Source organism: Corylus avellana, chromosome 5, assembly GCF_965113065.1.
Source record: "Corylus avellana chromosome 5, dhCorAvel1.hap1.2, whole genome shotgun sequence".
Taxonomy (NCBI): domain Eukaryota; kingdom Viridiplantae; phylum Streptophyta; class Magnoliopsida; order Fagales; family Betulaceae; genus Corylus; species Corylus avellana.
The window spans coordinates 28982989-29005059 of record NC_142494.1 but is presented as its reverse complement, the minus strand read 5'-3'; the positions used below and the strand labels follow the sequence as shown (position 1 = coordinate 29005059).

The 22071-nt window shown below is 36.2% G+C and overlaps 2 protein-coding genes and 1 pseudogene across 2 annotated transcripts; all 3 read right to left on the bottom strand.

Annotated features, from left to right (window-relative positions):
* Positions 1 to 3557: 3557 nt before the first annotated feature.
* Positions 3558 to 5890, bottom strand: LOC132181354 (paired amphipathic helix protein Sin3-like 2). The gene is made up of 7 exons (XM_059594536.2): positions 5547 to 5890; positions 4775 to 4948; positions 4488 to 4674; positions 4362 to 4403; positions 4179 to 4277; positions 3959 to 4096; positions 3558 to 3849 (listed from the first exon to the last, which is right to left on the bottom strand). The coding sequence occupies exons 1-7, from the start codon at positions 5627 to 5629 to the stop codon at positions 3757 to 3759; spliced, it is 816 nt and encodes a 271-aa protein (XP_059450519.2). The 5' UTR covers positions 5630 to 5890; the 3' UTR covers positions 3558 to 3756.
* Positions 5891 to 7670: 1780 nt separating this feature from the next.
* On the bottom strand, positions 7671 to 9581 carry LOC148586028 (ABC transporter B family member 15 pseudogene; annotated as a pseudogene).
* A 1119-nt stretch (positions 9582 to 10700) lies between these two features.
* Positions 10701 to 17093, bottom strand: LOC132181353 (ABC transporter B family member 15). The gene is made up of 7 exons (XM_059594535.2): positions 16766 to 17093; positions 16596 to 16650; positions 16302 to 16480; positions 15738 to 16195; positions 15019 to 15559; positions 13163 to 14062; positions 10701 to 12354 (listed from the first exon to the last, which is right to left on the bottom strand). Exons 1-7 carry the CDS (start codon positions 16994 to 16996, stop codon positions 10948 to 10950), a joined length of 3771 nt encoding a protein of 1256 aa, XP_059450518.1. The 5' UTR covers positions 16997 to 17093; the 3' UTR covers positions 10701 to 10947.
* Positions 17094 to 22071: the final 4978 nt, after the last annotated feature.

Genomic DNA, 22071 nt, shown 5'->3' with positions numbered 1-22071 from the left:
ATTTTATTTTAAATGCGACCTGCCCTTACTGGTTGGAGACTGTATTGATAAGCAAGTTAATTTTTTTTTAAAAAAAAAATAATAATAATATATTATATAATGATGAGATGAATGTTTTATGTAGCAAGATTAGATTATGTGTGTATATACAGGGAAATGTTAGGTGTTCTTCTAGTATTCTTTTGGTGTTCTCCTAACTGTGATGTGGCTTTTAAAATCACCATTGAATTTGAGATTATCATTATTGACTTTTAATCAATTGGTGATTTTAAAAGGTACATCACAGTTGGAAGGACATCAAGAAAACACTAGAAGAACACCTACAATTTCTCATATATATATATATATATATATATATATAAAGATTTGTAATAAATTCATTTTTTACATGCATAAACAAATTTGTGTTATATTAAGAGTCTAAGACATACAACAAAAAAAAATTAAATACTTAAAATTACAAGATATATAAAAGACAAGATAATGCATTTATATATTTAAAAAAAATAAATAAATAAATAAATAAAAAAAAAAAGAATCAAAGAATGAGAATTGATTTCTAGTGAAAAATAAGAGTGGTTACCTCATATGATGGTGATAAAAGTTAAAAGTTTTCACCATAGCGTGTAAAATGGGCATTATATTTTTCTAATAAAAGATTTTGTTTATACAATTCGCATCAAAAATCCAAATTTAGACGGTAGTTTTAATATTTGTTGTATGTTTTGGGCCCATAGGAAATCCCAGGTCAACTCTCAATAGTCCATATTTCTAATCTAATTCTTAATAATTATCAAAAATTTTTAAAAGAACCAACTTGTTAACAATAATTGAAATCAATCTTTCTAAGCAATCAAATTATAGTGCAAAGTATATGAAGCTTTAAAAGTTAACCATATATAACCTATTCTCCCAAATTATATTCCTTTTTTCTCCTTCTAAAAAAGTGGATATTTAACTTGTTTTGATGATACATGACACTTGTATCATGCGATTTTCTTCCATCTTTTTGTTCTCTAAAAAATTAATAATTTTATCACTTGTGACACCAAAAAGATGGGAATAATATTTTCTCCATTTAGGGTTAGGACAACAAGGGGATTCATCAAGTCTCCATTTTCATCCTTTATGCGGACATATAAAACCAACAAAAAATAATAATAATAATAATAATTAATGACCGAAACCATAAAAAACAAGAGGGAAATCATCGTGTGCCGACCAGAGGGAAATCATCTGTTGTCTACAAAACTTGTTGGTACCAAGGAAGAAGACATGAATAGGACCTGGACCGGCGGCGAAAACATAAATCTCTTTTGGAAAAATCCATTCTAAAAACTCTTGCAGAAACCAACAAAGCCAAAAAATTGGAGAGGACACACGAAGTAGAGTAGACGGCCAAAGTGGTGAAGGAGGCTGGGCGCTGTTGTTGGGGTCTAAACAAAATATAAAACAAAAACAAGAAAAAAGGGGAAGGGAGGAAGGATGAAAAAAACCATTATTCCTCCCTTTTGGATTGCACCGGAAGAAAGCTAGGGTATGCTATCAACCGGTGCAATATGAGTATAATACAATACAATACAAGGTGTAATAGAATTTCTTTATTTAGATAGTGTTTGGACAATCTAAATTCCCAAACTTACACATGTTCGAATTGACAAGCCCCAGGCTCTCTCTCTCTCTCTCTCTCTCTCTCTCATATATCAATTGTTTCCTAAAAGGAATATTAACAAATTATTGGATTCATTTTTTTCTTTTTCTTTGAATTGTTTGACCTTAATTTTAATTGCCTTTGAAGAAAAGTTGTACGTTGATGCCTTCCTAGTACAATCCTACCCAACAACGACGCAACCGCCCCAAAAAACAATAATAATAATTAACCGTGTGCAGTTCAACTAGGTCCACCTTAACAACTACCAATATTTTTCATAGGCTAAATTTCAGAAATTTCCTCTTTATGTCCAATAATTTACATCATAACCCTATTTTGTATCATCTTGCTTTATCACAAATGCAGTTGCTTTATTACAAGAGGGAGAGGAGAATTCGAACTAGTGACCTCCGCTTCATTAGGCACGATTCCAGCCAATTGAACTACTTCTTAAGGACAATGCGGTTGCCTGCTATGACCTAAAAATAGCTTTTAATACAAATATTAATTAATTAGCACAAAGCTTTTCAGAACTTTTTTATTTATTTAATTCAGTATATTAAATTATAATCTAGTGAGCATGTGAGAATTATGTGCTCAAAAGATAGATATTAATTTTATAAACCGAATAAGAAAAAGTTCTTAAAACTCAATGTAGAAGACAATTTTGTTCACATTTATTAATTATCAAACAAAATAAAATAAACAAAAAATAATAATTTTTTATTAATCCTGCAAACTTCCATAGATCTTACCGATGTGATAATTACTTTTCTACTTTTCTTGGTAGTGAGATGATCATGCTACACGGCTTCTCTTCTTATTGGGTGCAACCGTTGAAATGGACTGACAACTGAAAAGCCTAGCCGGTCCTAGATCAGCTACCCTATAAAATGGGTTTCTTATTCAATCCCGGTGAATTTGAACCGAATCCATCAATTATACTTGTACAAATGTGCAATAAACTAAAACCGAAATTTTATTGCCTAACCTCACCTTGGACAATTAGGTAATTTTTCAATTACCTAATTGTCTGGGTAGGTAATTGGAAAATTCAATATTTATTTAAGCAACTAGATTTCACATAGATTCTCTCATAATAATTGTCCAAATTGATTGAGCACGTAATTATTGTGGATTTCCATGCAAGTTGTAACCTTTTGGGTTCTTTGGGCTAAATCTTTTGCAACAAGCCCAATACATTCAGCACTAGTAATGAGATGGGTCCATGCTTCCTAAGATCAAGAAGGCCCAGAGAGTACTTTCAACACCATGAAGCCTCCCAAACAGGCCTGCCACCTTCTTCAAAGTCTTGGCCCAATTGAGAGCCCTACGGCTCCCAGAAATAAAAGTTTAAATCATTAATTCTTTCAATAATTTAAGGGCCTGCTTGTATTGCTTTTGAGGAATTAAAAAGTGTTTTTAACACTCAAAAATTTCGTTTAAAGAATAATGTATTTATTTGGTAAAAAAATTAAAAGTGTTTTTAAGAGTCCGAAAATCCCTAAAATTGTCAAAAAAATACTTTTGACAAAAACTTAAAAATAAAGCAATCTCAAACAGGCTCTAAAATGCTTTTAAATAATATTTTAACAGTTTTCTAGCATGTGAAATATTAAATATTGTTATTATGATATTCTATTAAATTATTAATTATCTCAAAAACTTAAGTAATAAATTTAACATTTAATAAATATTGTAAAAAATACCGAAAATAGTCTTTAATTGGTTTAATTTGTTAGAGAAAAGGTGGTGAAAGTTTTGATGGTACAAGGAGAAGAGTACAAATTAGCACAATATATTAACTACAAGCAAAGTTTGCATTTTGAAAAGAGTATCACTACTCTTTACACTCATTTCACACCGGTACATATCCGGTACATATGACATATTTTAAGTAGCTAACATTAAAATACATCACATTAGCCGGCATAAAATAGGTGTAATAAATGTGTGAATTGTAGTGTAGCGTTACTCTTTTGGGAAAAAAAAAACTTCTGGAGCATTGCATAGCGTCCACTGCTGGTCTGTATATTTACACAAGTAAAGATACCACAAAAACTGCTCAAAAGGAGAGAGAAGGGACAGAAGTTGACTCATTATGTTCATTGTGCATTTTCACCCTTGCTTTTTTCATCTTCCAGTTCAGGATGATCGACACTAAGATCACGATCAGCATTGGAAGGAATGATCCTAGCCTGCCATATACGTTGCTGAGAGAATTAACAGAATTGTTTGCCCACCATTCATAACCCATTGAAAAGAATAAAAGAAGGGGATTGGGAAAATGGAGGCACAAAAAATAACCTTGTCCATATGCATTTGGCTCTGCTCATTTAAAGGCTGAAATGAGTCTTGGAGATGTGGAGCATTATGAGCAGATTCTGGAATAAAACTTTTGAACTTATCAAGCAAATCTGGATGGCCATCAAAAAGTATGGTAACCTGAAAAGTGATAAAACAAAACCACTAGATTCTAATAAAGCAAAAGATGCAAAGCAACAAACAGAGCATCAAATGTATTTACCTCACTATAGATCTCGTTTATGCCCTTGTGCTCCTTCCTGTAGCTATCCAAAATGTCTAGGAATGCTTTATAAACAGGTACATCATTTTGAAAGCGTTCCTGTAGGAACAAAATTCATCATTAAATCACTAGGAACCAACATTAGCAGTTGGAACTCAACAGAAAAACAACATTAATTTCCACCTTTATCTTCTTCTCAAAGCTGATAGCTTCTTCCAAATCAGCCTGTAGGAACAAAATTCACCATTAAATCACTAGGAACCAACATTAGCAGTTGGAACTCAATAGAAAAACAACATTAATTTCCACCTTTATCTTGTTCTCAAAGGTGATAGCTTCTTCAGATTCAGCCGTCTGATTTGGTGGAGGAGCTTTGTCGTCGTCCTCAAGGATTATCTCATATCCCTTTGGTATGAAGGTGTTAAACCCAGAAATCAAGTTGTTATGCCCTTTAAATAGTTTCTTCACTGTTGCTATGACATGATGAGTACCAACCCTGCAAGAGGCAAAAACAATGGCATAATCTGTTAGCTGTTGGTAGATGCAACGCTCCATTAATCAAAGACATGAAAGCTTCACAGGTGCAATGCGTCTACATTTGAGCCTTAAAATCTCGCATGAGCTTAAGAAACACGTCATATTTTTCCCTCTGGTATCGAAACTCGGCCTTCACTTTCTTGAGATAGTTTAAGGCATCAAAGGTTGTCAGTTTCAGCGAGGTACCTCCTCCTCCTCCTCCTTCACCACCTGGGATTTGGGATTGCCCATCGCTTCACATCCAGAAAATAATTACAAATTTGAACAGTATTAGAATAACCATGATCATCCCAAATTATTAATAGCTAGAGGCTAGAGAATAGTTTTTACCATACATACAACATATTCATGCTATGTGCTCTGTATGAGGGCACAAAATGTTATGATTTTCTGCTGTTGCATGGTCAATTTCAACAGAACAATAATTTTCGAAAATTTTTTATCCCAAACAACATCAAAGTTTCCATTTTTTTCAATTAACTTAAAAAAGTCTCCAACTTTTCCTCGAAATAATATCCGTTAGAACAAGCAGAACCCATTACAGAATCAACTAATGGAAGAAAACCCAATGATTAGGTAAGTGAACTGAAACAGATTACAACCTCCATTTCGAATAAATTCAGCAAGTACCAACGGTGAAAGAATCACCAAGAAAAAAACATTAAAGGTTGAGATACAAACTACATCATAACCACCAACTGACCAACATGACAAAGTACGCTAATCTAGACCCACCCCGGCATGAAATACTTTCTAGCAACCCAAACTAAACTTAAGGATTCAAATAAATTCTTGAGGGAAAAAGAAAGATAGAAAGAGAAGGAAACTTACGAGCCCCCACGCCCACGCGAAGAACCAAACGGCTGCTTGAATTGAGAAGAGCCAGTGTAAACGTCATCTCCGAACCTCTTCATCCCCACAAAACGCAAACAAAGTAATCCACCACGCAATCACAAATCACCAAAAAACAAAAGAGCAATTTTTCGATATTCCAAGGGGGAAAAAAGAAATCTCGCTTCTCGTCTGGGGGGAGACAATGGAAAGGTCGCCGTAGCACAGGTGCTTTATCGCCTACAAAGAAGAAACCAAGAAGAAGAAATCAACGGAGGGTGGGCTCATTGTGTTAAGTTGTGTAGTGGCGGCACTATTCTCAGGAGTCAGGACAGATTTGCAGGCTGAAGTGGCCGAGCGAATTCAAAATGACTTCGGAAGTTTTTTTTTTTATATATATATATATTTTTGTCAAAGAAATGACTTCGCAAGTTGGTTCGCTCTGAAAGGAATAGTCCACATGTTACCTTTCTGAGAACTAAGCTGTAACATTTGGAATAATGCTCCTCATAAACTAATAAAAAATTGTTAATATCTCTTCAAATATGAAAATACTTTTAATAAAATAAAAGATTCTAAAAAAATAAACTAAAACTAAAGATTAAAAAAAAAAAAACAAAATGAGAAGAAAACCTATGACATAATTGATAATTTCTTCAAAATTTTAATTAGGACAATATACTCTATAATCGTCCCAAGACCGACAAAAAAGAAACTAAAAATATTATTCCACTCCTCTTAACCAAATGAAGAATTGGTCCAACCACTCCCATGGGGGCCACTTGATTTTATGAGCATGAAGAGTAGAATTGCCTTGATTTTATGCACGCTTAGGTTTTCTTCTCATTTTGTTTTTTTTTTTTTAATCTTTAGTTTTAGTTTATTTTTTTAGAATCTTTTATTTTATTAAAAGTATTTTCATATTTGAAGAGATATTAACAATTTTTTATTAGTTTATGAGGAGCATTATTCCAAATGTTACAGCTTAGTTCTCAGAAAGGTAACATGTGGACTATTCCTTTCAGAGCGAACCAACTTGCGAAGTCATTTCTTTGACAAAAATATATATGGGTTTGATCTGAATTTATGGAGTTACATTGTCTAAGGGTCTTTGAGATGGCAATAGATTTACCATCGTTATCACCTATAGAAGTGAAAATGCGGTTTTTATTAACTGCCTTCTAACCGCTAACCATTTTAACTGCTAACCGCCTAGTTGTTAGCGGTTAGTGGGGTTTTTAAAACCGCTAATTGATATATATATATATATATATATATATATATATATATATATATATATATATATATTACTTAAGGTAAAACTACGTAGTTTTACACTTCTATATATTCATCTATTTCTCTAACCCTAAACTTATTTTCTAAATCACTTGACACTCCGCCTCTGCCTCTCACGCTCACGCTGTCACTCGTCGCTCGCTGTCTCTCTTTGCCAACTCGCCTCGCCGTCTCTCGTCGCTCTCTTGGTTCGGAACCGTCCTCACCTTGTCATCTTTGATCTCAACTATACTCTTTGGCCCTTATACTGGAATCAATCTTCTCACCCCTTTCCCACCTTGTGCTCGCTGGTTTGAAAACGGAGACTAGCATGGTGTGCATCGGTTTTTCCCTCCGACAGTCCGTTGATGCTCAGCAGGGCGATTTGCAATTTTGTGTATTTTGGTGAAAGAAATGGGGCGTTTGGTTGCCAGCTCAATTTTATATATTTTGGTGAAAAAAAGGATTAGCGGTTTCCGAATGCGGTTAGTATAACCGCAACCGTCCTTTTTACCTCTAGTTGCAGTAGTGTTGAGTTTGACATCTCACTTAATTGCTTTATCTGAACTGATTCTGAACTTGAATTTTGACTATTCTTCGAGCTTGGATTCAAAAAAGTCTCATATGCCCGGGCTTTGCAAATGAAAATCAGTATTGAAAAGAAAACGAAAACAAAAAATTCATCTTTGACTGAAAGCTAGGTTTAATTAATTTAGATGCTTCGGATGTGAATTTATAGATTAAACAAAAAGAAAAAATTACAATAAAATCTTGATGATGCGGAAGATTTTATTCCTGCTTTGAAGTTCTACATATGATGACAAAACAATACTACATGTTGCATGGGAACTAGTAAGTCTCTGGTCTCCTTTGGAGACTCACCAAGGAGTAGTAAGCCCCATTGGACCCCTTGGCTATCCAAGATGAATGGGTGCTTAACCGGTGCGCCACCACCACGCTAGTCCTCCCCACCATCAGTGGCGGATCCAGACAATTTATATTGGGGGTGCTGTTAAAATTTTGTTAGTGTTCTAAAAAAATTTTTTACCCTAAAAATTTAGTAATTTACACAATATATGCATCACATATATATATATAAGTTCATAAATATGTGCTCAAATTGATATATTAGAAATGTAATATGTCGGCACTATATCAAAAAGACAGAAATACCAAAAAAAAAAAAAAGTATCTAGAACTGCACTTTACGTTCTCTTAGAAGTACAAAATCATCAAATATCGAATTTAAATCAAAGCTCTCAGCAATTTCCCTTTCAATATAGAGAAATGAACTATTTGCAAGAAAATCATCTTCAATTTTGTTGCAAAGTCGTGTTTTAACAATTTTCATTACTGAAAATGCTAGTTCGGTAATTACTAAGATATATTCTTCTTTTAATTTGATCAAAGCCTAAAGAGGCTAAACAATATCATAACAAAAAATGTCCCCAAGAGGTAGCTCAATCGACTGGGACCACACTTAATGAAGTGGGGGTTACTAGTTCGAATCCCTCCCCCCTCTTGTGCGGACATATCAAAAAAAAAAAAAAAAAAATCATAACAAAAATATAACACTTCCAGAATAAAAAAAGTAAGCTGATTCTTACACCCTAAAACACAAAAATCTATACTTTGCAGTTCATGACCACCCACGAAATGATAAAAAAAAAAAAAAAAATGCAAAACTCTACTTCTCTCCCAGTTGTGTTCACCATCAGTCTCCTAGCAGCAACTTGTATTCATATATATATATATATATATATATATATGAAGGTTTTATTATTGAGTTCTTCTTCTACTAACTATTTCTTCTTATTTTCTTGGTGTGCATATAAGGTCAGAGCGCCAACATGCAAGTGGCCACAAAGCAGGGAAAAGGAAATTTTTTTTAAAAAAAATCGTTGCACCCCCAAACACCAACGTGGCTCCGCCACTGCCCACCATCACGCGCTCCAGCGCTTCCTGCACTACCCTCTCCGACTGACTATCAAGCTGCACTCCTCTGTCCCCACACAACGTGTCGTACCCCTCCTTCAGGCCCACGATGAAATCGTGAGCGTTGGCTAGTGTGGCAGCCTCAACGATCTCTGTTTCATCCACCTTATCGGACGCTCCATAGGCAATGTTCTGTCTTATGGTGCCAGCGAGACGTGTTGGCTCTTGGCCAACAAGCGCAATGTGCTTCCTTAGCGACCTAAGGTGGAACGACCTTATATCTCGACCGTCGATTTTAACCGCGCCTTTGAGTGGCCAGTGGGTCATAGAATCTCTCAATTAACCCTACGATGGTTGATTTTCCGGACCCACTTTGACCCACCAACGCTGTTGATTTCCCCGCTTCGATGTTGATCGAGAAGCCTTTGAAGATCATCACATCAGGCCTAGCTGGGTATGCAAAATCGACGTCACGAAGTTCTATGCGGCCTGTTATCTTCTCTGGCTGGTAACCTTCTGGGTCGTCGGGCTAAATTCTTGTGTAGCTGTCCACCACAGCAAAGACCGACCCAACTGCATCTGAGCCCTTGTCAAGGTCCGAGGTCATGCTTCCAACATCGGCAATGACACGGCCCGTGGGCCGGGCATGTATGTGTTTTTTTTCTAATTATGTATGTTAAAGACAAATATTGCGAGCATGAGAGAGAGACCCTCGACCATAAACCCAATTGTTGAGACTTGAGAATACGAACTTGAAAGCAGGATTGGGGTAATAAAGCCCAAACTACAAAGGCCAATACAAAGATGCATGGTACACCTGGCCATGGCCATCTAGAGGGATCTTAGATAGTTCAGCCAGCTGAATTAGGACACTCTCCCATTCAAATATCTCCGGTTAGTTATATTGAAAGGTATTTTTGTTCCATAAAAAAGTAAAAAGACAAAAATACTTATAGAATATAACTAATTGAATATTTTTTAGTTTATTTGAACCGTAGAGAATTCTATTCCAGGCCATGTCAATATAATGCATGGATACATGGAGAACGACAAGATTGCGACACATAGGACAACTGTTCTGCGATTTCATCCCAACCGCCTCGCAATTCCACGTAGAGAATTTGGCTGCGTCCATAACTTACCAATCAGTCGTAATTATGTGCCACACTTGGTCAAGGCCGTGATTTGGCGCCACGTCTAATTAATGTCATACCCCCTTTCCAATGAATGACACTTGACCAAGGTCGTACCCGTTAGTGCACTCCACGCAAGAAGATAATATATTACCATTCCAAGTAAGTTCACATAACCCATATTGATCACATGCACAACCTCAGCTCTTTACTTTAGTTATTTACCCTATTTCTTTGTTATTTTAAACATTGAAAAGTTCTCTGACCGATAAACCCTAACAAGTTTCTTATTGTTTCTATGCATTTTATAGGTTTTCGCAGGTCAAATCTTACTGAGCAATCAAATATATCATCGCTATGTATGTTTCTTTTACTCAGTTTAAACTACTAATGATAGTACGTATCATGTAGTCTCAATGAACACTTCAAAAAATCTGACGACCTACAACTCAAGTAGCTAGCAAAATAGACATATCTTAACCAATTATGGATTTATAGCAGCCCACGATTAATGGTCTCTATGTCATTAATCATAATGTTGTCATGATGTAATTGACATTTATGATAAATGAATTGCTTATCTTGTGATCTTGTACAATTTGCAATGGTTATGTAAACTTCAAGATGCGGGAATCCCCGAAACAATGCACACTTGGTAATTTAAATATTGTATATATGCTTATTTTTCTTTGTCCAAGAGTACTGCATGTGACTGATGTTGCTAAAATGGCCCTATTTTAGCGCACACCAGTTTATTTTATGCATTAATTATTAACTGATTAGAATACTTTAAATTAATTGCAGCCACTTATTAATTAGAACACTCAATGGAGAAGAGTACAAAAGTAGGATGAAAATCCATAGCCAGCTAGCACACTAAATTAAATAGATGCAAACTTTGCATTTTGCAATCTTAAGCATGCCTTTTACTCTCGGCCTATATACATTTACACAGAAAAGATAGATAATTACTACAAAGAATTATTTAAAGCTTAAGCAACCCGTAGTGCCATAATGTTCCGAGTTTCATCAACCTTTTCTGTTTTTTTCATCGCAACTTAGAAGTTAGTTGAGTGGCCAGATTGCTCCTCGCGGTTGGTCTCCGGTCTCCTTTGGAGACTAACTAGCGAGTAGTAAGCTCCATTGGGCCCCTTGGCTATCAAAGATGAGTGGGTCCCCTTCTCCACGATCCTCCCTTTGTCCAACACAGCAATCATATCACAGTTTTGTATGGTGCTCAGCCTGTGCGCCACCACCACGCTAGTCCTCCCCACCATCACGCGCTCCAGCGCGTCCTGCACTACCTTCTCCGACTGACTATCAAGCGCGCTGGTCGCCTCGTCCAGCAATAGCACCGACGGGTTTTTCAATATGGCACGTGCTATTGCAATACGTTGCTTCTGTCCCCCTGATAGTTGCACTCCTCTGTCCCCACACCACGTGTCATACCCCTCCTTTAGGCCCGCGATGAAATCGTGAGCGTTTGCTAGTGTGGCAGCCTCAATGATCTCTGTTTCATCCACCTTATCGGACGCTCCATAGGAAATGTTCTGTCTAATGGTGCCAGCAAAAAGTGTTGGTTCTTGGCTAACAAGCGCAATGTGCTTCCTTAGCGACCTAAGCTGGAACGACCTTATATCTCGACCGTCGATTTTAACCGTCCCTTTGAGTGGATCATAGAATCTCTCAATTAACCCTATGATGGTTGATTTTCCGGACCCACTTTGTCCCACCAACGCCGTTGATTTTCCCGCTTCGATGTTGATCGAGAAGCCTCTGAAGATCATCACATCAGGCCTAGCTGGGTATGCAAACTCAACGTCACGAAGCTCTACGCGGCCTGTTATCTTCCCTGGCTGGTAACCTTCTGGATCATCGGGCTCAATTTTGGTGTACCTATCCAAAACAGCAAAGACTGAGCCGACCGCATCTGAGCCCTTGGCAAGGTCGGAGGTCATGCTTCCAGCATCGGCAATGACACGGCCCGTGCTCACCAAGACCATAAAGGTCTCAAAAAGAGCTTTCGCTGAGATGTAACCTTTGGAGATAAGCTTGCCACCGTACCAGAAGTCTAAAGCCCAGGTGACAGTTGTGAGGCTTTGGGAAAAGCCGAGCCCAATTCCTGCGTACCATGATTGTTTAATGCTCTCTTGGCGTGGGCCTTCTTGGGCCTTTTCAAGCATTTTCAGGATTCGGTCTTGGGAAGAGAAGGCCGTGACAGTTCGAAGGTTGGTAACAGCTTCGGCAGCGAGCTTGCTGCTTTCGTCTTGTGCTTTGATGGCCTTACTGGACATGTTTCTGAGTAGGACACGCCTAGTGTAGAAGCACACAATGATGATCGGCTGGACGGCTATCATGACAATGGCGAGCCTCCATGCAATGACCAACCCCAAAGTGCACGCTACAATTACTGCTGAGAAGGTTTGTACAATGAGGGCCATTCTGTCACCCACCAAGGATCTCACCTGCAAAGTGGTTCTACTTAATTTGTAAGCTGACATATTCATGCAAAACATAATGTTTTTTCCGGCACATCAAATTGCAATGCATGGGTTTAATTAAGCATTAATCCTCCCCAAATTTAACTAAATTTTTATCCCTAACTCATAAAATTTTAGTTCCGCTCATGTACGTAGTGACACAAATATATTTTAAGGAAATTTTTTAAAACGGGGGGCCATATTATGCCCCCTTGATTCCCTCCAAGAAAGATCGAGACTACTAGAGTTATATATGTCAGTCTATCTACTATTATAGGTTCAGTAAATCCTCAGCTAGAGCCAGCTTATTAATTGATTAAGATACTGATGAGGGTGAGTCTGGTGAGTATCTTAGTTTGGGCCGTGATTCTAAGCACGCGGGTGTGCTAAGCATGCCAGGCTATTTTTTAATATTAAAAAAAAAAAAAAATTGCCGGCGTGCATGTGTTTAGCTTCACCCCTCTTAGTTTAATGTTTCCTTTTGTGGACGCAGGTCTATGTTGCTACATTCTTTGACCTCAGCACTAGAATAAGGTTCTATTGTAATCCCCTATATGGATCCAAATAGAAGAAGTCAAATTAGTAATATCTTCTTACAAAAAAAAAAAAAAAAAATTAGTAATATCTGATCATTTTAAAATTTCTGTGAAAACTACAGTTGAACTTACTTAAGGCAATAGCTAGCAATTGGTTTCAATGAATAGGTGGTCCTTGGCTTCATCGATTTATATGAATACTTTTGATTACCAAATAATTTTTATAATTATGTAGAAATTAATTAAGGAGTACGTACCACATTGGCATCTTTGGCGAGTCTAGAGCAAATGGAACCACTTGAATTCTCATCCTGATCAAACCACCCAACTTCAAAAGTGAGTATCTTGGAAAGCATTCTCTCTCTTATCCTTTTGGTCAAGTATTCTCCCATGTATGCAAAATTATAATGCTGGATGATATTAATGAGTAGAGAGAACACAGCCAGCCCTAGGAAACAGAGCGAATATATCATTGTCTTGTCCTTAATCTCATCATGGCTTTTCAAGAAATAAACGGATATCATGGACCCCATTGCAAAAGCATACACTGGCTGAACCGCACCAAACAGCACAGCACCCAAACACCCTAAGCATGCCTGCTTCCACTCTGGGAGATTCAAAGCTAACAATCTCCGAAATGATGGCACTGGAAACTTCTTATCTTCTACGCCATCCTCCTCGGCAAATGAAACCCGGCTTGGCCCTACTGAGTTGGCAGAACTTGACCTGCTCACTATAGACAGCCTGCGACTGCTCGTATTGTTGATGTCCGTGTTTGATATGGAAGATGAATTCGCATAATTGGCTTCTTCTGGGCCTTTATGTTTCTCTGTCTGTTGAAGACGGACAAGGGAAGTGTAAAGACCGCCTTCGTTTTGGATCAACTCGTCGTGAGAGCCTGTCTCCATGATTTGGCCATTTTGGACAACGGCAATCAGGTCCGCATTTCGAATGGTTGACAAGCGGTGAGCAATGACAATGGTGGTGCGGCCAACTGCGGCCTTGTCGAGGGCTTCCTGGACGACACGTTCGGATTCTGAGTCTAGCGCGCTTGTAGCCTCGTCTAGGAGGAGAATTCTCGGTTTCTTGATTATTGCTTTCGCAATGGCGATCCTCTGCTTCTGTCCCCCCGACATTTGAACACCTCTCTCGCCAACCTATTTGGACATAATTCGCTAACATTATTAATTAATCAAACAAAAAGGTCAACCTATATTTTGACTTTCAAAATGGATTGAGATTCTTGGAATGTCCAAATTTCATCCAATTGTAAGCTATCCTCATTCCTCCAAAACATTTGTTAGATCCTAATCTCATCTTTAGTTTATCGAATCATGCAAAGATTTACTTTTGAAAATGTTTAAATGTTACGGTTATTATATGATGGTTGATGTGACAATGCCATTCGCCTTTGAATTAGTCATTATTTTAAGAATATATATATATTTTAAAAGTTGATGGGCATTGTCACATCAACTTGATGAGATGAGTGCAATAGTATAATATGTAACATTTTTTATTGCGTAATGTTATAGTAAGACAAAATGCTACATAATCAAATAAAATAAATGTAAAATGAGAGTGTAGTATGTAGCATTAGTCTAAATTAAATTAAAAAAAGAAAAAAAAAAAAGTACTCCAATGATGAAACTATAATCTAATACAATTTACAGTGACCAAAATCATATTTTGAGCTAAAATCATGCCATGCAATTATCTTTTAGTTCGAATTAGTAAAAAGGTTAAAAGAAAGTCCCCAGCCCCATGGCGGCCCATGCATGTACTTTATAGAGTAATCGGATACATTCCTACCCTCTCAATATTTCACAATTGGAGGAACTACCCGCCGCTTTATTCAATGTTTCAACTGGTCCGGCCGACACAGAAGGGAAAGTACAAATTTACTTCTGACAAGGATGTGAATAATAAAATATTTTACGGCACAAAATGGGACTACTGTATATAGTCCACATGGAGAAAGTGAGAGAGACATATGTATGTAGATGATGATTATCCAAAGAATCTTTGAGATGATATCTGTGATTAGGTGGAAGAAATTAACATGAATGTATATATATAGTTGACTGTTGAAAGGGACAAGAAGGAAACAGACCTGGGTATCGTATCCCTGGGGAAGCTGACAAATGAAATTATGAGCATTAGAAGCTTTGCCAGCCTCAATAACCTCTTCCATGGTAGCATCCTCCTTTCCGAAAAGTATGTTCTCTGTAATGGTGGTTGCAAACAGTGCAGGCTCTTGGCTCACCAAACCCATCTGCGATCTTACCCACTTGAGCTGCAACTTGTCAATGGCAACCCCATCGAGAAGTATCTCTCCCGCAAGTGGGTCATAGAATCTTTGCAACAGTGATATCACTGTGGATTTTCCTGACCCACTCCCGCCCACCAAGGCCACGGTCTTTCCTGCTGGAATCTCCAGGCAGAAATCTTTAAAGATAATGCTCTCAGGTCTTGACGGGTACGCGAATTCTACGTGTTTGAATTCCACGTTGCCTGAAACATGTTCCAAAATTTCACCTTCCATGCTGTCGGAATCAATCTTGGGGACTCTTTTTATCACTTCCATTATTCGGTCTCCGGCTGAAATTGCTTCGGAGAAGTACTTCAAGTTGGATAAACCTGCACCTAACGATCTGTTCAACGTACACGAACATGAAAAACAAAGTGTTAGCACTTAGCTAGTATTAAATTAGTTAATTAATAAAAAAAAAAAGGAATAAAGTTACCCATTTTAGGATTTTTTTTTTTAAATGCAAAAAGTACAAAAGATCAAATTAATTGATCGAGCAAAGAAAGGGCATATATGCTTACAATCCACCAACGGCAATGGCAGCGCCAACAACGAAAACAGTGCCACCGCGGGCGCCATGGTACATGACCAGTCTGCTACCGTAATAACACATGAAAGACCAAATAGCAAAAACGACACCGTTGCTTCCGATGGCCAAGCCTTTAGCCAAGCCCTGCCTCAGCCCCAGCTTCACCGACCCTTGCAGTGCTACAGAGAACGTTGAAATTGTCTTGCTTTCCCCAACAAAGGCATATACGGTTCTGATGGACGATATTGCCTGCTCCGCTATTGTACCCGCCTGATTATACTCTTCCCTGATCTTCCTCGCCAGGCCCATTAGGGTCCTCCCGTACATCAAACCAGGAATCACCAAAAGCACAATAAATGGAAACCCCACAATAGCTAGCCTCCATAGCAATAGGAACGCTGCTATATAGCTTCCGATGAACATCGAAGCATTCATCAAAAAATTTGGTACCTGATATATATTCGAAGCTAAAATCATTCAGTATTCATTATTATTCTTAAAAAATTTAGTGGTTTAAATTACTGTTTTTGAATATGTTTAAAATTAAATCAAGGACCTTTTCGCTTATAACATCTTGGATAACGAGGCTATCGTTAGAGACACTCGTTATAACCTCCGATGTGCTTGTCACATGCAAATCAAAGTAACCCACATCTTGCCGTAGCACTGCCTTCAAATATGTGGCTCTCATTCTTGTGGCCTGTCTCTCGCCAGTTCTGGTCCAACAATACCCCTCTGGAAAAAGAAAAAAAAAAAAAAAAACAAGTAATAATTACCATTTAATGTTTGATAAGTTCTGGAAAAAAAAAAAAAAAAAAGCAAACAATAATAACAAAGGAAACAAACCCACCTAGGAAACAAGCTACGAATGACCCACAAGCCAAGTACATTAGAGCCACTGAATTCTGTCACCCACAAAACCAAACCCAATTAGCTTTTGCTTGTGTTGAGTGCGTAGGTGTTTGTGTTTGTGTTTGTGTGTGAGAGAGAAAGAGGTAGGGCGTATGGAGGGAGAGATACCTTGTTGATACTCTGCGTAAAACTCTCGGTTAACGAACTTGATGCATCGCCGATATTGTTCATCAACTTGCTACTGATGTACAACACCAGCGGCGTTGAGAACCCATCACCAACGGACCCAAGGATCCCAAGAGCCATCAAACACAGGTCTACACCATCCGCGTGCATGAATATGGAGCGTATAGAGCCCTTACTCTTCTTCATGACCACACTGTTTTTTTCCTGTCCCATTTTCCCACTCTTTCACGGGAAACAAACAGTAGTAAGATTCCCAGACCACTTACGGCGGTTGCTCTGCCCCTTATCGATCTGTTTCGAGAAGGGTGTCTCCCTTACATTCCCGGTAAGGAAGCAAATTAATAGGGTGTTGTATTTATAGGTGCGTGTGTATGAGGGAAAAGCCAGAATTGGTGAAACAAGAGGTGGTCAGAAAATTAATCACATGTGGACGTGTCTAGTGTTATTAAAAATAAAACTTGATGAGTGAGAGGATCGCGGTTGACTTTAATGCTCTCTGTAACAAAAGCGTCATTAATGACGATAAGTGGCTCTCTATATGACCCACTACCAAAGCCTCTCTTTAAAATATTTGCAATGTGTACGATACCGGAATATGTGGTGGGGTTACGGACCCAGCCGGTGTTTTTTTTTGGATTTTCCTTTAAGATTTGCAAGGTGCAATAACTCTAATATAACTGTTCATTTAAAATAATTTGTTCAAAAATTATCACCCCTTCTAAAAAAAAATATTGCATCTCATGCTTACTAGTTGTCTCACCTTGCCTGTAACTTTTCTCATTTGCTGTCTCTTTTACTTTTGTCTCTTCACGCAAGATAACTGAACTCTCTGCTTCTTGTTAAAAGGAGATGGTTTGACCACCTCTATATATGATCGGATGATGATAGGCAATGGGAAGGGCAACGGGTGAAAATGAAATGTAAAATTTATATAGTAATTTTTACGAGTAATTTTAAAAGTTTTTTTTATATATTTTTTTTTAAATTTCTTTAAGAATGATGTTGCTAATAAAATTTAATAATGATTAATAATAAGTTCAATGATAATTTTAATAGTTACATAAGAAAAATAAGAAAAATTTGTAATATTATTTACTTTTTACACTTATTTTTTATTATTAATGTGACACCAGTGTGATAAATTTCATGTGTGAAAGAATGAAACTACTCAAAATTTTATAAAATGACTAACGTGACAATTCTTGAATAGTTCATTTGTTCAACTTTTCATTTAAAATGAATAACTCGAATTAAAATTATTACATCTCATTAATTTATTCCCTAAATATTGGGTGAGACGTCAATTTTTTTGTTTTTGTTTTTTTACAGTTAGTTGTCTGTTCTGAGAATCTAATGCTCAAATTGTCAGCATGTATCACTGTTAGGGATTGGGGGTTATATTAATTATTGTACGGTTAGTTGTCTGTTCCAGAGAATCTAGAGCCTTAATTGTCGGCATTACCGTTAGGAATTGGATTTAGTAGCTAGTTGGTAACTTGGAATATGACTTTCAAAGGAATTAATTTACAAAGTTGATAATATATATATATATATATATATATATATATATTATGCTGTTCATAAATCATATATTTGATTATTTCGGGCTTCAATTATTCAAAAGTATACAGCATATGCCTTTTTTTTTTTCCTTTCTTCTTTTGCATTTTTAAAGTTATTGTCTATGGGTTTGGAACCGTAATTCAACACGCCGCGTGCTAAGCACGCAAGGTAGCAAATTTTTTTTTTAATATTTTAATAAAAAAAAATTTTGTTAAGCACGCGGACGTGCTATTTATCTTCACCCATGGGATTGTAGGCGGTGGCATATTCCATAGTGACGATAGATAACAGTAAAACCACATTGATGTGGGTGCATGTAATTTTCTAACCTGTATTGTAGACTTTGTAGTGGTGGTTTGTTGGTACTTGGTAGTACCTCGAATAGACAACTCAATAAAAATCTTCTGCATGTGTTGCCTTGCAATCCCATTCAAAAATATCAATTTATAATTCTACATAAAATAAATATCTGCATGTATCTAGAGCTCAGGAGAAGAATTAAATATCGCTGGTGTTAGGTATCCCTTGTAACTTATGCAATTTGTTTTATTTTTTTTTTAAAGGTAATTATAGAGCACTGCAAAAATCAATAGTTAATCCATTACATTTAGACCCACAATGAAAATTCTAAGTCCACCAACCTAAACGACAATTCTCCGTAATTTAGAATACAAACAATTATCATGTAGTGCATATATAAAACGGCCCTTGAATTCAAGTAAAAAAAAAAAAAAAAAAAAAAAAAAAAAACTATACAACGAGCCAAGAGCTTCTCACGAATTTGCCTCTCGGACAAATATAATTGACACCAACCAAAGCGCACATAAGAATAGGATAGGGCCGTATATATGTCGTATATATCCGGGTGAAAAAAATGATCCCGTTCTTTTTAATCCTAGCACTGAATGGGACAAGTGCTAAGAAGTATAAAGAGACGGTAAGGTTCATATACGAATTATCTAGTCAATTTATAATCGAAGCTTCATACAGTTATTTAAAAAATTTAATCTCTTTCAATAAAAAATTATCATGTGATTTAACTTTTATGAATATTTTCATAATTCATTCACTAAACGTGAATACCTGGTTTTTTTTTTTTTTTTTTTTGACTTTGTGAGATTAAGATGTCACATGTACCACCCTACTTCATTTCATGCATTGCACATGGCACGCCTTATCACCATTAATGGTGCTTCAGATATAACTTTCTTATTCTAGACCCTTCCCAATTTCAGAAAGAATTTTATAGTAATAAATCATCATCGGAGGAAGTAATGGACTTTCCCAACACGCTATGAAAATTGTGCAGTCTAAAAACCATGCACCGATATGCATATATAGGATTGAAATTCATAGCAATTGGTCGTTCAAATTGCTACTAATTCTGATAGCACATGAAACAAAATTGCAGCAACCTATTTATTCAGTAGAAGCGTCTGAAGTATATATCATTAACACATCAAATGAAGACTCATAATTTCTTTTGACAGAGAAAACAACAACCTGGCAAACTCTTGCCGCCAAAGCTTGGAAGAAAGAGACGTAGATAGACTCGTGTACGCAAGGAGATGGATGAAATTAGTCCACGTTTACTTTTTATTAAAGTCACATGTCACTAAGTTTGTGAGAGGCACTTCCAACCGTAAACTCATGCCGCAAGTCAGACCAAAAGTAGTAGTAACCCTTTCTAGGAAAAAGGAAATGCTATACTTGTAGGTAAAGAAATGGGAAAAGGGTAAAGAAAAAAAAATACTCGATATTATATTTTAATCTTATAGTTGTTCAGCAATGAAGACGTGGTATTAATTTCAAATTAATTATTAAAGTAATTTGTTATTTATATCTAAGTTAGTTTGGAGTGCCAGATTAACATTATCGAATGAATATTCTAAAAAAAAAAAAGAATTTTTTCATCTAGTGTCTTTTTTTCAGTGACGCAGAGAGAAACTCGAGGAAGAGGGTGACGTACTTGCATACGCGCGCGCTCGTCAATAAATAAATAAGTAATGGTGGAATAGTTATAGCTAGGGCGGTGATATATATGACGTTAACCCAGCTTGCCTGTCCGTCGTCCTACTTGTTCTCTTCATTGCGTTAAACAATCTCCAACTTGTCTGTAACAATTTGTCTATTATATTTATCTTTTTTTTAATTTATTAAATAAATTTAATTCCTTGATCATGATTTGACTCCTCTGAAAAATCTTGATTCTGCTCCCTAACAACAATAAATATTGGAAGAAAGGAAAGCTCACGGCCTTTCATAATCAAATATAATTAGGCCCATTGAAACTGCGTTTGAAAAATTTAAAAATAATTTTAATATTTAAAATGTTTAAAGGAAAAAGTATTCGTTTGATAAGAAAATTAAAAACGTTTTTAATGGTAAAAAAAGCTTAAAAATGACCAAAATGTACTTTTAACAAAAGCTTAAAAATAAAGTTTTTGTCCAAAAATTCTTTTTGACTTAAAAATTTTATTTCTTAAACACAATTCCAAATAGGCTCTTAGCCATATTAACCATGCGTATGTCTATGTCCCAATCAAGCTACATATATATGTTTGAAAAAAACCTAATCACATGTATTCAGATTGAATTTAAGGAAATTTCTTGGAAAAAAACCTTTTTTAATTTTTATTATGTCAATGTGCAACACGAGTCCTGAGATGTTCGTTCCAACAGGGTCATTATTTTTGTTTGTTTAAAAGCAACCTCATTATAATCCGGAGCCACCAGATTGGAAAGAAAAAAAGAAGGAAAAAATCTCATTCTACTAACCAAGCGTTAATTGAAAGCTCTCAAAACCCTCTCCAAATTTGGGATATGTCTGACTTTCTCAAATATTCTAATATTCTATGTTGTCATCCCACAAGCTTTACAGATCGAACATTGTAAACGCATGCCATGACGTTTATGTTTGATATGATCATGTCGTTAACTTCCAGCCATATATTGTAAAGAACAAAAAAAGTTAGTTAAACAATCTGAAAACTAACACAATTATATACGCTACTGATTTAGGAATTTTGTATTCCTTTTCGAAGTGCAGGTAGTTAAAGAATCAAGATTTAATTTGGCAGTTGAAAGTGAGAAGTTGGTCCGATTTTTATTATTATTATATATATAAACTTTTAGAGTAACTGGAAATATAATATGGTATCAAAAGAAAGGTATTGAATTGAAACTTTGAATCTGCATTATATTGCTTCACTTGAGAAATAACACTAATTATTTAAAACTTTGAATTTGTCAAAGTTAAATTTGAATGCCTAAACTGTTAGATTTTGGAACTTTTGGTTTAAGATTATTAGGAACATAAAAAAGGATTATAAAAAAAAAAAAATGAGGCACAGCCGCACAGGAAAAAAAAAAAAAAAGAGCTCGACAATGAATTACCTACGTACGTACGTTCAAAGTGTTACTCCTGCATTTTAAGAATGCAAATAATATCTTGGATGGTCATAAGCAAATTTATGAAATTGTCAGTCGGCCGGCCATCTATATATGTTAATGAAAAATATTGTAGCTAGTGATCTACGTACTCATGTTATATACATACCTACCCCTATATATATATAGAGAGAGAGAGAGAGAGAGAAAGAGAGATATGCTGGATAATATATACCATTAGCCAACTCAAGTTGTGAATACGAACTCGAAAGCATGTGATTTGGGTCGGGGCTAACACAAAATGATTAGTTATCCAACTAACACAAAATGATCAG